We start from the raw sequence: 15,790 nt of genomic DNA, 5'->3' as shown, positions 1-15,790 counted from the left end.
CTGCGACAGGGAGGCTGCTACACACCCTCAACATCCCCAGTCCAGATGCAGCTGCAACCACCCTACCAAAGTAGTGCCAGGGTGGATCACTCCTTCTGTTCCTCTAGCAACCCCCGGTGCCTTAGTCCAATACTCTAGTTCTAACTGTTCCTGGTTTCCCTAATGAGGAGCGTGAGAAATAAGTTCCTGACTTTTCCATGCCTCTTGTTATTCAGGTTGTCCCTGAAGGGGAAATCAGTGCGTATTTCTTTAGTACTGTTGAAATGTCATGCACGGAGCTATGTGCTTTGAGTCCCTTTCCAAAGAATCCTTCCTTTGCCTTAGAAGCTAGATGCTTGCCCTACTCTGCATGCTACTGCCAATGGGATCCTCTTTAGTAGAGGAGCACAGAACTAATGGCATATAGTTTCTCTAAATTAGTAATGGTGGCAGGCATTATTGCTATACTGCACACTAACAGGATAACCTGGTTCCTCATCAGATCACCCCCACAAGGGTTCTTAGCATAATGAGATACACATACTTATTCTCTGTCTTGGTGTTAAAGTAAGCAACCTCCTTGTTTAATTGCAAAGACCTGCTGTAAAAAGTGAAGGCATCTGAAACAATTAATAAAGGTCGTAATAATCCTTTCTAATGGAAAGGCTAGGCAACCTAACTATAAAGTTTGCTCCCAGTTCCCCTCCCACTAATTGTTAAATCTTCTATACAAAAGAATACATCACCTTGTTTTGTAGTCTTTGGTTATGCATTGTGGTGTCTCAAATACTGCACAATGCTGTCATTGAATGTAATATCCACAATAAGAAAGCTGGGTCTGTGGGAGATGTTTTCGATTAAGGAGCAGTAAAATGAAAGGTAAAACAGATAAAGTACAGAGACTGGCAGTTTAATGATGATTCGATAATATGTCTTTAGAAGTTTTCAAGAGTGTGGAAGTGGGTTCTGATTTTAACTTTATTTACCACTCTTTTCCACACACACACCTCACTTAACTTGCCACTGTGACTTCTAGCATCCAGCTGTGAAAGCAAAACTGTAGCTTGCTTTGGAATGGATTCCAACACCATTCCTTGATCTAGCAAGCAGAGAATGCACTCAATCTCAACTGGTTTGGCAAAGGTATCTGATTTTGAAGCTGGGGCCTCTGCATGATTTACTAAAATACCCTTAAAACTATACTTAACCATGAGGCCAAGCAGAAGAAGACCTTGTGAGACATTGACCCCTCACTGACTGATGCAATCAATCATCTGACACCAAGACATCCCAGTCTGCCTGTTGTCTTTGCAGATTCTGCAGTTTTTAGGTGAACTGGAACATGAAAAGCCTGAAAGAAGATTTGAAATATCAGTGGCAAAAAACATTAGCAGATACAGACTTTAGCAAAGTAAGTCTTATAAGTCTCTGCTTTGACAGAAGCTAAGAGATTCTGCTTTTCCATAAAGGATGCTGAATCACACCCTGCTGAACTATTTTAGATTGTGTATTGTTTTCTGAACACAAAACCTTTATTAAAACCCAGGACCCAGTGCCTGTTGGTTTGAGGAACTGTCAGGTCAGCTTCCTGATGAAGTATTATAGGTGATATTTGAATGTGAATGGAAGTTAAAACTTTGGTCATGATCTCCAAGGCCTTTAATGGATTTGGCCCAAGCTACCTACAGTTTCTCTTCACTTTATATGAACATGACCTCCCATAACAGCTATATTATTCTGGAACAATTGCACTTGCAATCACTTGAGTGAATCATTGAAATGTAGGGCTGGAAGGGACCTTGAGTAGTCATCAAATCCAGCCTCCTGCACTGAGGCCAGGACCAAGTAAACCTCGACCATTTCTGACAGGTTTTTGTCCAATCTGTTCTTAAAATCCTCCAATGGTGGAGATTCCATAACCTCTTTTTGAAGCCTATTCCAGAACTTGACTACCATTATAATTAGGAGGTTTTTCCTAATACCTAACCTAAATCTCCTTTGCTGCAGATTAAGCCTATTACATCTTGTCTGTCCTATCTTCACTGGACATGGAAAATGGGTGATTACAGTTCTCTTTATAACAGGCCTTAACATATTTGAAGACTATCAGGTCCCTTCTTAGTCTTCTTTTCTTAACCTTTCTTCATAGATCAGTTTCTAAACTTGTTGTCATTTTTGTTGCTCTCTTCTGAACTCTCTTCAATTTATCCACATCTGTTTTTAAAGTTTGGCACCCATAATTGGACACAATACTCTGGCTGAGGCCTCCCCAATGTCAAGTAGAGCAGAGAGTTACATCCTATTACCTACATACTCCTATTAATACACTCCAGAATATTAGCCTTTTTTGCAACTGCATCACCCTTGTTGGTTCGTATTTTATTTTTGATCCCCTATAACTTCCAGATCCTTTTCAATAGCATTACCACTTAGCCATTCCCCATTTTGTATTTGTAAGTGAAGTACTTTGCACTTGTCTTCATAGAATTGTATCATGTTGAATTCAGATCTATTCTCCAATTTGTCAAAGTTGTTTTGAATTCTAATTGTGGTCTTCAAAGTGCCTGCAGCCTCTCTGAGGTTGGTGTCATCTGCAGATTTTATAAGCAAGCTCTCCACTCCAGCATCCAAGTCATTAACGAAAACGTTAAATAGTACTGGACCAAGGACAGATCCCTGCAGGACCACACTAAATGCACCCTCCCAGTTTGCCAGCGAACCCTTGATATATGGTCTTTCAGCCAGTTATGCACCCACCTTTATAGTAATTTCATCACAGTGACATTTTCCTAGTTTGCTTATGAGAACTTCACGTGGGACTTTACTAAAATCAAGATATATCACGTCCACTGCTTCCCCTTATCCACTAGGCCAGTAACCCTGTCAATGAAGGAAATTAGGCTGGTTTGGCATTATCCAAGGTGGCTATTCCTTATAACTGTATTATTCTCTAGGTGCTTACAATCTTTTAATTTTGTTCCAGTTCTTTCTAAGTATTGACGTTAGGTTTAGTAGTCCATAATTCCTTTCCCCCTTTTCAAAGGTAGATATTAGTTGGCTCTCCTCTGGGACCTCACCCATCCTTCATAAGATCTTGAAGATAATTGTTAATGGTTCTGAGGTTGATTCTGCTAGTTCCTCCAGTATCCTAGGATAAACTTAATCAGGCCCTACCTACTTGAAGACATCTAATTTATCTAAATGTTCTTTAACCAGTTCTTTCCATATTTTGGCTTTTGTTCCTTCCTACTTGTTGTTAATATTTTATTGAGTATCTGGTCACCATTAGCCTTTTCAGTGGATACTGGAATAAAATACGCATTAAATACATCAGCCTTCTTGATGTCATCAGTTTTTAGCTCTCCTTCCCCACTAAGTAGAGGATCTACACTTTCCTTCGTATCTCTTGCTCCTAATATATTTGGAGAACCTTTTCTTATTGCCTTTTATGTCCTTTTGCTAGGTGTAACTCATTTTGTTCCTTAGCCTTTCTAATTTTGTCCCTACATACTTGTGCTGTTCTTTTGTACTCTTCCATAGCAATTTGTCCATGTTTCCACTTATTGTAGGATTCTTTTTTGATTTTAGGTCATTAATGCGCTCCTGATGGACCCATATTGTCCCTTACTATTCTTCCTATATTTTCTTTGCATAAGGATAGTTTGCATTTGTGCCTTTAATATTCTCCTTCTGAGAAACTGCCCCTTCTCCTGAACTCCTTTTTCCCTTAAGATTTCTTCCTGTGGGACCTTACCTACTAGTTCTCTGAGTTTGTTAAAGTCTGCTTTTTTGGAAGTCCATTGTCCTTATTCCGCTGCTCTCACTCCTTCCTATCCTTAGAATCATGAAATCATCATTTCATGATCACTGTCACCCAAATTGCCTCCCACCTTCAGATTTGCTACGGAGTCTTCCCTATTCAGAATCAAGCCTAAAATTACTGTCCCCTTGGCTACTATCTTATGCTATACAAAGCACATGAGATCTTTTATACGGGAGAGGGCAAAACGCGCATTTATTGAGAATACCACAGTTAGCATATACTTTTCCGTCTCTCTCTTGCGCGCGCACACACACACACACACACACCAAGCACACGGTCCTGCCAGTTGATGTTTATAGTTACCAGTCCAGAGTCTGGATCAATCTAGTGGCCAGCCAGATTGGTCGCAGAGGGGAGCCAGTCTCTGTCCGTCGCAATCCGATGCTCCTGGAGTGTGGCAAGACGAACCCAAAGTCCCATGGCCAAGCACCCTGTTCTTATAGTCTTTTTTTTCTCTGTTGAAGTCTGTGGATTTTGCTGTGTCAGTTTGTGACTGGTTACTCCTTAATTGGTGTTGTCTTTTGATGTTAACATTCCAAAACACCTCCAAGAGGGTTATCCTGTCCTGGTTTCGATTTAATCAATTGTCTTGTCTTTAGGGGTGCCAGTCTCCACTTCAGGGTCGTCAGTCTGCCTTTCCTCACTTATGGATGCGTGTTTGATGGTTCTCTGGTGTCCTTTTAGTTTCTTCACTTCTCCTTCCTTGACCATCTGACTTTAACAATGGCCTTCACACCTTATCTTTTCCTGATGCATACATTCCTCATTCTCACAGTCTTTTACAGAGACCTTCAGACAGGATAACATTTTGGAAAGGATTATATGGTTACTGAAGGGATTACAAAAGAACCTTACAGAACTTAGTTTGCAATGCATACAAGAAACAAGACCTTATAGCAAATACTATAATGAAATCTTAGCCTAAAACAAAAGGGTGACCATAATCAGTCATAAGGATTGTTCTGATCTGTCCCTGTCTTAACATCAGTACAGACATTGGCAGTCTGTCAGATGCGTTTCTACCAGTGTCCCAGAGGGCCATTCCTTTCTGCTATTCAAAAAGGGTGGCTGCAGGATGATCAAATCATACATTAATTCTTATAGTACAAATATAAAATCCTGCTCCTACAACTATATCTAATTTCTGGAACAGAAAGTTTTGTCCCAGTACATAGGAAAAGGAGCTTTCCCAGTAGCTGTGGAACTTGCTGACAAAAGAGGTTAATTAGAATAACTACAAGCCTTAGCTCCTTCAGAACAAAATGTAAAATCCGCATCTTCACTCTGGCTTTCTCTCAGTATTGTAAGAGAAGTGGCAGGGGCATGGATAAAGAGAATCAGAGATCCATCTAAGTATGTATAATGCTTGGAATTTGAGGTGTTTAGACATCAATATAAGTACTTTGATGCTACTTGAGCTGTTTCTTGCTAATCTTATTTTGATGTAGGTTTCTGACTTGCTGAGAGAGAAGCAGGTAAATTTAATGAATATAAGTGAACATGCTGTAATTCAAATTTTAATAAATATGCATAAAGTTTTCTATTAGAAGGATTTTAACTGTTTCGTGAATAGATTTGTCCCATAGACTTCTGTTTGTGAGCTGTCTGTTCAGCTCTAAGCTTCTTCAGCCAGAATGAATGCTTGTCGTCTAGCTTACCTGACATACTAAAAGAGCCCTTCATTCAGCCATGAGCAGTTGCTGTCTCTGCAACATTTTATTTCCCAATAGGAAGATAGGGAAGCAAGTGGATCGTACTAGAATGCAAAACAATGCTTTCCTCTGGATTAGTCAGCAGGAGAGCTGAAAGAAAGAACACCCTTTCTTATCATTTGAGATCCAACACTTGACCTCTGTGAAGTTTCCACTTTATAGTAACCCAGCATCAAGTCCTGCATTTGAGTGCAGGGAAGGGAGAGTGTGAAATTTTTTTCCCCTGCTAAGATGTACACATTTCTGTGGACTGAAAGAGTATCTTGTAAGGAGAGGTTCTGAGCAAGAATAGGCAAGCTCTAGTTTAGTTGTTCCACACTAATGTAAGTGAAGTGACAATGTTTTTTAACGCTTATTGTAAGTATAAATCAAAACTTAATTCAGGAGTTAATTTAAATGACGACGTTTAGCTCAAGCACTGTGGAAACAAACAGTTCTGTTTGTCATCTTGCAGAGTGAGGTATAGTTAACTAAGAGCATGTTAATCTTGTATTTCTGCCATTTGTTACTTGTAAATTTTCTTCAAATTGATTCTCATTCTTTCAAATTCTGATTGTTGTTTTTTTCTCTTCCAACTAGGTTATGTTAGGTCACCTTGCAGTTCTTTTTGATTCACATTATTTTGGTTAAGTATCTGTTTAGAACTGCCAATATACTAAGAGTTCTACAATACACAAAAAAGTCCTTCAAATAGTTTATCTCGCCAAATGATAAATAACTTTTTTATAATATGACAGGTTTCAGAGTAGCAGCCATGTTAGTCTGTATTCGCAGAAAGAAAAGGAGTACTTGTGGCACCTTAGAGACTAACAAATTTATTTGAGCATAAGCTTTCGTGACCTACATCTCACTTCATCTGAATGCATCCGATGAAGTGAGCTGTAGCTCGCGAAGGCTTATGCTTTTTAACAATAATTATCAGTTCTGTATAATGAGGTCTCAACATTGTCACTAGTACTAGTGAATTTGTGCTCCTGTGCTCTTCTGTCCCATACTTATTGAAATATACCTTGATTAGAATCACTTCATAAATTCACCTTATGGTGAATTTAACAATATATATTGCTAGAAAGATAAATATTTAATGCCTGGGGTTCAAATGGGGGAACATGTAATAAAGAAGGTCTTTAACCTTTTACTGTTGTAACCCTCGTCCTTCCCATATTCTCTTCCCTCTGTCATTTCTTGCTATGATTTGTAATGTAGGGACCAATCCTGCAATCACTTTATAGATGAATAAGCGTTGTAACTTCAGTCATAAAGGGAAGGATAAGTTGTCATATTGACAGTAACTCAATGGGTAAGTCAAGTAGTGATATAGTAAGGGTTAATGTAGATGAACTTGGCAACAGAAGTTCTTCGGTTATGTGTCAGTGTGAATCCTAGGATTGGTACACATATGCCTGACGTTTTGATTTAATTTGAATAGCAGTGTCATTTGGGGCAACACGTGCCCGGACCACCTTGTGCTCCCATATTAGGCTGTCACCCTCCCTCGAGTTCTGTCTTACCACCCGTGGTAATCAGATGGAACGTGGTGAGTGCCCATCCCACTATTTGTTCTCCAAGCTTCAAACTCATCTTCTAGAGTATTTTCATGAAGGAAAATCCTTCACCCTCCTTTATTTTGTATGTTCCTGGGCGAAAAAATTGAGACTCAGGTACACTCTCCTCTACTGTATGGTGAGGCACCTCAAGCCAACTGCGATGTCAGACTTTAAACCTTCAGGATTTAAAAGCTGTCCAACACACAATGAACTTGCTCCCTTAGTCAGTGGGTATAGACAATGCTTTTCTGTCTGAGCCACATCGCCCAATGTTCCATGTGTAAATCCTTCTTGTTGAGTACAAGTTGAGGGGGACGCAATTGAAACTACACTTACTTGAGCAATCAGTGAGTGTCCCCTCAGACATGGGGAGACCCTACAGAAACAGTGAGTTCACCTGTACTGTCCAGGCAAACAGCTAGCGTACACGTTGCAGAAATAATTGCAGTACTCAAGGAGATGCCCATCATCCACCTTGTCTGTCACTCACCTCAACAAGTCATCCGGACACTTGATTTAATGGGGGTATTGGGAGCCACTTCAAAACAGATCTGGAGCTAATTTTGGGAGCAGCCTTGGACAAATTAGACATGGTTATTATTAGACATGGTTGCCCATGGCTATTCCATTCATTTATGTCTCATGAGAGCCAATTACAAAGTAATGGCCTCACTCTGTCTAGAAGCCGTTCCATGGTAGTTCGAGGAAAGAGGCTTCTACTCCTGGTACTCCTCTTACACCCCCCCCCCCCCCGGAGAAGAAAGAGCTCTTCATCTTCTCCTACACCTGAGTAGACTGAACAAATATATATGCTGCTTCAGGTTCTGGATGGTAAAGCTAGCCTCCATCTTTCTCTCTCTTCTGGCTAAAGACTGGTTTGTGGCTCTTAGCTTGCAAGATGTGCTTCCCTATAGCCTTCCACCTGTCCCACTGGAAGCATTTGAGATTCACAGTCAGGTCAATACTAATATAAGGTACAGCCATTCAGAAACTGCACAACACCAAAGGTCTTCACAAAACGCCTTGTGGTGGTAGTGGCCCACTTGAGAATACAAGACGTTCACATCTACTCTTACTTGGATGACTGGCTGATCAGAGGCAGGTTGCAGTGAAGGACAGCAGCGAGCTTGGAATATGCTCTGCTTCTCTTCACCTGGCTTGGCCACCTCGTGAACTGTGAACCTTTTTCACCCATTGCAGACAATAGAGCTCATAAGAGCCCTGCTCCATTCCAGATCAGAAAAAAAAAAAAAGTTCTTCCCGGAGGACAGGTTCCAGTCATTCCAAGCATTCATACCTCAGTTAATATCAGAACCAACTACAGCAGTACAGACATGCCTTGCAGTGTTAGACCACATGTTGGCATGTTCATAAGTGATGCTGCTTGCCAGATATCATTTGTGGCCCCTTCAGCTCTGGCTCAGGTCTGTCTATTCTCTGGCGAGACATTGGATAGGAAAGTTTCAGTCCCACAATATGTCATTGCAGATCTCCCTTGGTTGCTGGTATCCACAAACACGCATAAAAGGACATCCTTTTCAGTTTCCTCCCCAAGAAAGACTCTCAGCACAGGGGCGTCAGGGACAGGTTGGGGAGCTCATTTGGCCAATCTAGAGATTAAGAGAATCTGGTCCCCAGATGATGACAAGGCTGCACATGAGTGTCCTAGAGCTTAGTTATCAGATTGGCCTGTATGGTGTTCCTACCTGAAGTGCAGTTCTTCACAGACAACGCATTATACTACAAAAGGGGCACTCACTTTTTGCCTCTTTGCCTGAAGGCCATCCAATTCTGAGTCTTTGGTGGCAAACAATGCCAAGTGTTAGAACACTTGCTCCAGAGGAGGTCTGAGTCCAAGATCATTGCTTGATGCCTTCCTCCTTCATGGAGCAGAGTCCTGTTTTACACCTTTTTACCAAATCCTAGTGTAATTTCCAGTGTCAGGAGAGACAAGCCACCACCATTCTTATACTGGCTGATGCTGTCTTGACTGACAGATCTGTTACAGATGTCCAACCAGCCTCTGATCCAGCTACTGGATTGCCTGGACCTGATCTCATTGCATCATAGCCTGATGATTCATCCAGACAGTCATTCCACCTCATGGCATGGCTCTTGGTTGGCTGAATACTGTGGACAAAGGCTGTTCACTGGTGGCCCACAAAACACTGATACAGAGTGGGAAAATACCCCTATCTCAGTATGGACAACCCTACATTGTCTGGGCCTGATCCAGGCCTCGATACCAAAGATCTTGGACTACTTTATTGCATTTAAAACAGGCCAGCCTTTCATTTAGCACATTTAACATCCACCTTGGAGCAATCTCAGCTTGCAATCTACCTGTATTCTCATGCTCTGTCTTTTCTTGCCCTACAGCATCAAAGTTTCTCACAGGGCTGTTGTACACTTACCCACTGGTAAAAGAATGTACAGCTTGGGATCTCCAGTATAGTCCTCCTGAGGCTCATGACGCCTCCATTTGACCCTTTCTCAGAATGCTTCCTGAATCACGTCACCTTGAAGACTGTTTGTTTTTCCTAGTGGCTGTCACTTCAGCACTTGTGGCCGAACCTCTTGTGAGGCTTTCCATATGGACAAGGTGGTGCTGAGGCCTCACCTAAAGTTCATTCCTAAGGCGATTTCAGAAACCAATGAGCAATACTGCTTGTCTCCTTCCTGAAACCGCATTTGGCACTGGGAGAAAAGTAATTAAACACTCAAGGTATATCTAAGACTTCTTTAGTCTTTTCAAGGTAATAAAACAATCATTCAGACTGTTGGCATGTCTACTTTTAGCCATAGCTGGGCATTCTAAAGAGCAAGCAATCTCATCAAAAGGGACATAGAAATAGATTACACAATGTGTCTTGCGGTATTGCCAGCTGGCTGGTCTACCTTTTCCACTGAACATAAAGGCTCATTCCACCAGAGCACAAACAACATACTCCGCCTACGTCAGGAATGTTTCAGTATCAGAAATCTGTAAGGTGGTGGCGTGACATAACCCAGTGACCTTTGTCAAACACTATGTCTTAAATGTCAAGTTCCAGAGAACAACATTCTTCAGCTGATGCCGTTGAAATGCCTCCTCCCATTGTCTTGAGGGGATACTGCTTTCCGGTTACCTAGAATGGATTCCACACTGACACATGCTTGAAGAAGAAAGAATGGTTACTTACCCTACGGTAACTGTGATTCTGTGAGGTGTTATAGTTAGTGTGCATCTCACAAGACAAATCCAGTCCCACTTTTTGTAGTCTTCAGCTACCAAAAACTTTGAATTGTCAGGGGACTGAGGGAAGGTTGCGTCTGCTTTGCCCTTTATGCCCTCACATGGGAGCCAGATGTGTCAGTTGGGGCATGCTGTTAATGGGGGGGTGGGACCTTGATTTTTGTGAGGTGCATGTGCATCTACAGCGGGACAAACACTGAGTACAACATCTCAGAGCTCCTGCTGTGTATTTCCCCAAAGGATGTGAAGTAGGAGTAATTCCACTGCATGGGTCTTAGCAATGTAGATGAGTTCACCAGTGCTACCTTTATGAAACTGTGCTCCTCAAGAGCTCAATTTCTGGTGGCATAGAGAGATTTCTGAGAGATGCAGAGTTCTCTAGGTTTTTGAATGCAAAGGAGGGGATTTTGGGCTGAAATGAATTAAACCAATATTTGTAATGTAAAGGAAATTGACATGTACACAAGTTGTAGAACTTTGGAGTTCTGTTTGCAAATGTGTTTGCAATTTTTAAGAAGTCATGAACATTTCAGTTCAGGTTTTCAAATTAAAATTAAAGTTGTGTTTCACCCCCTTCAGACAGATGGGTGGCTCTTGTTGTGGAGGAGGTAGCGAATGCCAAAAGAGACATTTGCTGAATTCTTAACCACTTGGCAATTTTGTCAGTTACTCCAAAAAAAAAAAAAAAGTTAATAGAATAAAGCCGCCTAATATGGCTAACTTTTTCCAACATACTATACTAGTTGTAGAACTGTTTTTTGTTAGTTTGGTTTGTTTTTGCAATTGGCTATATGGTAGTCTCGGTAGATGGCTTAATTTACTTGATCTATGCCTCTGTGTTCGCTCTAGCTCTGTTTTGTTTCAATTAATACTGTGATTCTGATCTTCCAAAGCAATCTGCATGATAACATGGAGCCTCATTTGTTCAGATGACTCTTCCCAGGATTGGGGCCTGTTTTAGTAGAGAATGCATGGTCTTCTGATTGAGGCACCGGATTGGGAATCAAAAGTTCTGGTCTGTTCCTAGCTCCATCCGAGACCTTCTAGCTGCCTTAAGCAAATCACTCAACCTGTCTGATCTCTCTTTCTTGATCTGTCAGATGGAGATGATGATGATCAAATCACATGTATTGAAAGTCTAAATTTATTATCTGTTTAAAGATTATATTTTGATCAGTGCCATAGCAAAGCCTCTAAATAATAATAATAATAATAATAGTAAAAAACCTCCACAAATTCATGTTTCTTTTATTTGACTTGAGTGCCTGGATTGAGATCAACAATAAAAGTTTACATATTTACTGAAAGTAAAAGTTGGTAACCTTCAAAAACTATCTGCTAAAGAAAAAACTTCATGTGCTTCCATTTTTTTCTCATTTTATGCTATATTAAAATGACCTGTCAGAAGTATGGGGGCTTTAAGACTTAAGGCCAAGATTTTCAAAAGTGCCAAGTGAATTCAAGTGTCTTCATTTTTGGTTATGCAAGTTCAAAATAACTTTTAAGGGCCCTGATTTTCAGAAAATACTTACAAAATTAGTGCCAACTGAAGTGTTGCAAGCTGAGCAATCAAAAATTGAGGCGTCCAAAATCAGTCACTATTTAAAATATTTCTCTCTCTCTCTCTCTCTCTCTCTCTCTCTCTCTTTTTTAACCTTAGAACTTTAGGTCTGAAACTCTATGGACAACTGTGGTAGCTGTGGTGTCACATGTAAGATTAGCCTGATTAAGAGAGGATGTGATTTTTATTCAGGCTATATAAAGCTCTTTATTTTGACACACATCGAACTGAAACACTTGGGAGGAGTGATCGCCTTGTTAAGGATTCAACACCTCCACCCATTTAATTAAAGGCTCAGAATGCTCCTGATGCACACACACATTAGTTTATAAGAAAGACCTCCAGCAAACAAAGGAAAAATAAGACTTAACATTTCTAATACTTCCAAGGTCATGTCTAAATTGATTTTGTTTTGTTTTGGGCTTTTTGCACAGGTGTAGAAACACAGACAAAACTATACCAAAACTATACCCTTAGACCCTGGTTCAAAGCCCAGTTGAAGTCACTATGGAGTCTTTCCTCTGATGTCTGTAGAACTTTGGATCAGGCCTCTGGTGTAGACTTATTACATCAGTGCAGGTCTTCTGTGCATTCTGAGTCTCTGGTGTAGACTTATTGCAGCATGGCTACACTAGGGGCTTGCACATGTGCAGTGACATCAGTGTAACTACATATCATAGGTAAGGTTTAAAGTACAAAACAAAAATGTGTGAAAGAACTTTGAGGCCTTTTTTGTATCCGAATAGCACCTATTTTCCCCCATCCTTGTAGGTGACATTTACATTCAGATATTCAGATCAGCTGATCTAGGATGACAGCAGTGACGATGAATCTCCTTTGCTTGAGTATTATGACTGTAAAATACGTACTTTATTTTGGAATCTGCCTTCCTTTTGCTCTTCGATCCAGACTACCCTTCACATAGGTCCCTTATTTTCCTTCTTTAAAATATACGTATATATTTCCTAAAACAAAAAAGGTAGTTATTATTTAATAACGCACAAGCACAGTGTATTATTTTAAGTAATATTTTTTACAGGCATGGGGCACTTCTTAAAGTGCATTCTTATCCTGTGGATCAAAGTTTTATAGGACTTGTGATGAGAGAAGTCCTCCACATGTCATCTGTTGATTATCGCTCATTACAGATGATAGATGACCTAGTGAACTTTAAAATTCCTGTTTGCTTGCAAAAAAAAAAAAAAAAACCAGTCCATCCCCCTTTTAATACTGCAAGCCCTGAAATTCAGAGCCCACTTTTTATAATCATAAGCCTAACAGTATGTTGTGTAATAAGAGGAGAAATAATAACATTGACGTGCTTTTCTTGTCAACGGTTTATGAAATTTGGGTTGTAGTAGCCTTATCTTTTTCTAACAGGATTTCCTTTTCCTTTCTTATAGGCAAAACTCCTTCATGTACTTAACATGGCATCAAGACTTCATCAAAAAGTAAGTTCCTGTGAAAATATCCTTGCATTTAAGTACACATAAAAAGTAACAGCATTACAAAAGAGTTCACATAACATAGTTTGTGTGTTTTCCCTAGTGTCCAGCAGTCAGTGTTAAGAATTCAGTTGACAAGATTGATGCTACATTGTAAATCTCTGTAGCTCTGTCATGGTTGGTAAAAGGCATCAGTGGACCTTTCCCCATCACATATCTATCTTCCACAGACCATAAACTAATAGGACAGTGCTGTATTTTTAGTGTAAAGTTAGCTGTTTTCTGCCCCTTCATAATTAGTATAGCCTTTATTACAGAATCATTTTGTGACTTTTTGGATGTTTTATGCTTATGAGTTGGGATAGGCTCAGATGTTTAGGAAGACAGTTGTGTTTATGTGGAAACATAAGAAAACATGATCATATAGCAGAAAACTCAGGACCTTTTTATGTGAAAATTTTACCTTCTGAAGATTAGTTGGTGAACATCTATTTAATTCATGGAAAGTCTTTCTTTCCCTTTGTAGCCAGTGCTAGTGTTACTAATGGCTTTGTTTTTAAAATCACCAAGAAGACTATCAGTAATGAATGACCACAAGTAATAATTACTATTTTTGCACTATACTCATTACTTTTGTGGCAAGATTAATATCATGCCTCATGGGATGTAACATTTAGTAAAATCAAACTTGTACAGGTAATCCTGGTACTGTTGCCAGCCTCTAACACCATATAAAAATGTCTAAATAAAATAGTGGCAGATATCCCATAGCTTCAATCTGTTTTACATGATGTAATGTATTTGGAATAGTATCTTTGTGTGTTTCTATCTTTTGTACCCTGCAGTGGAAATACCATTTTTTCTTCCTGTAAAATCAGTGTCTGTCTTTCTAGACCCTTTTCAATGACTTAGTATTTTTAATTTTTAAAAAGTGGAATAGTTTGATATATGGAAAAATGAAGAAATGTGATTTGTTGTGTTTCGTGTTTTGATTTCTCTTTCTAAACCATCTTTGTGTTTTTAATGTATTTCTGCAACATATTTGTGTGTGTGTACACTTGCTTCCTGAAAACACATCCTGTAGTAGGTATTTTGGGGTTAATTGCAGAGAAATATTATTCATTTTCAAACAACTGGGGGATTTTTTAAAAGAATCACTAGTTCAATCTCATTCACAGCTAGACATGATATAGCTGGCAAACTAAATTAAACTAATAATAATTTATGGTCTATTTAACCTTTTCATTTCCCCACTTACGTTCATTAGTTGTTATATGGGGTTCCTCTTGATATCTGAGGAGGCAGAATGCTAAAACTAAAATAAATTCAGACTCTCCTGATTTGGTATAATATAAGGAGAAGGATTTTGACTCGTACTGTGTGAAGGTACAATAGCAAATAGTAGTATAATGTTGACTCCTTTCTTTTGTTCTGCGTACAGTAAAATTGTACATTGTAACACATTCTGTTTCATTATTTAGAATTAGAGATATTTATAATTAGGCTTGAAAGGATTAGTTTTTTACTGATTAAATGTCGGCAAACAATGATTTCACCATTCACACATTGACCAAAAAGTATTTCCATAGATGATGATAGAAATTTACAGACAGACAAAGTCAGAAAAATGCTGCTTGGAAACTTGTTAGAGTTTGATTTAAGGATATTTTATTTGCATATTTTGATGTGATGTTGACAATTAGTGTTTTAATGGGTGTAAAGCTTTAACTTTTTGAATCTCAACATCTGCTGTCTTTAAATAATTCTGACCTCCCCCATAATTTCCTGCAACTGTGGAAAATTTAAACTGATACAAATAAAACAATACTTAAAAAGTAAATATTGGTATCAGTCAAAATTATGAAAAAAACAAACATTGAATTCTTCCAAGCCTATTTATAATATGTATAATTGGTTTAACGTATTATTCTGACAAGTTAAACCACATCTGAGTGACAGAAAACATGAATCTGAAATAGGTGACAATTGACCCTTTTAAAAAAAAAAAAAGAGAGAGAGAGAGACTGTGCATGTTTCATGGAACTGTTTTACATGAGCATCTAGTTTGCTGAAACTGAGAAAATGGGTTCTGAAAAAAGCCAGATATAAAGATGAGTGTTTTCCAAAATCATTGTATTTGCATTACAACTTAACATATAAGCCTTGATCCTGCAAGGCCTTTTGTGGTGTTCATCGTGGGAGTACAAGGCTGCTGACTTCTAATGCAAGTGTGTACTCAGGGTATGTGTAAGTGTAAATGAGGTGGAGCCCCTGGCATGATCCTATGAACTGAGAGGAAGTAATTCTCAGGAAGGTGGAGTGCCTGCTCCTTTATTCTTGAGAGTATGGTTAAAAAATAAGTTGTCAGAGAATCAGTTTTTCTGCAGACACTTGGGTTTAAGTATAAGCATCAGTATGCAAACAAGGTGGTATTCTTTCCCCTGTGTGGCCATAGTCTGGCTACTAGGATTCAGAAACTTAGTAGCCA

General features: G+C 39.3%; 1 protein-coding gene across 8 annotated transcripts in view; it reads left to right on the top strand.

The window, feature by feature from the left end:
- Nucleotides 1–15,790, top strand: part of MGMT (O-6-methylguanine-DNA methyltransferase) — a 369,913-nt gene that overhangs the window by 12,196 nt on the left and 341,927 nt on the right. For 5 of the 8 annotated variants that reach the window (XR_012160040.1, XM_073354042.1, XM_073354046.1 and 2 more), the window contains exon 2: nucleotides 13,261–13,308. Coding sequence is in view for 5 of the 8 variants with exons in the window: in XM_073354046.1 (XP_073210147.1) it covers nucleotides 13,261–13,308 (48 nt within the window). In the remaining 3 variants the exon portion in view is untranslated. Of the gene's footprint in view, nucleotides 1–1,156; nucleotides 1,391–13,260; nucleotides 13,309–15,790 lie in introns of those variants that run through there. The other 3 variants (XR_012160039.1, XM_073354040.1, XM_073354045.1) reach the window with 3 other exon arrangements.

The sequence above is a fragment of the Lepidochelys kempii genome, chromosome 7 (genome assembly GCF_965140265.1).
Source record: "Lepidochelys kempii isolate rLepKem1 chromosome 7, rLepKem1.hap2, whole genome shotgun sequence".
NCBI classification, from domain to species: Eukaryota; Metazoa; Chordata; order Testudines; family Cheloniidae; genus Lepidochelys; species Lepidochelys kempii.
Note: the sequence above shows the minus strand (reverse complement) of the source record. Positions and strands in the feature narration are given on the sequence as shown.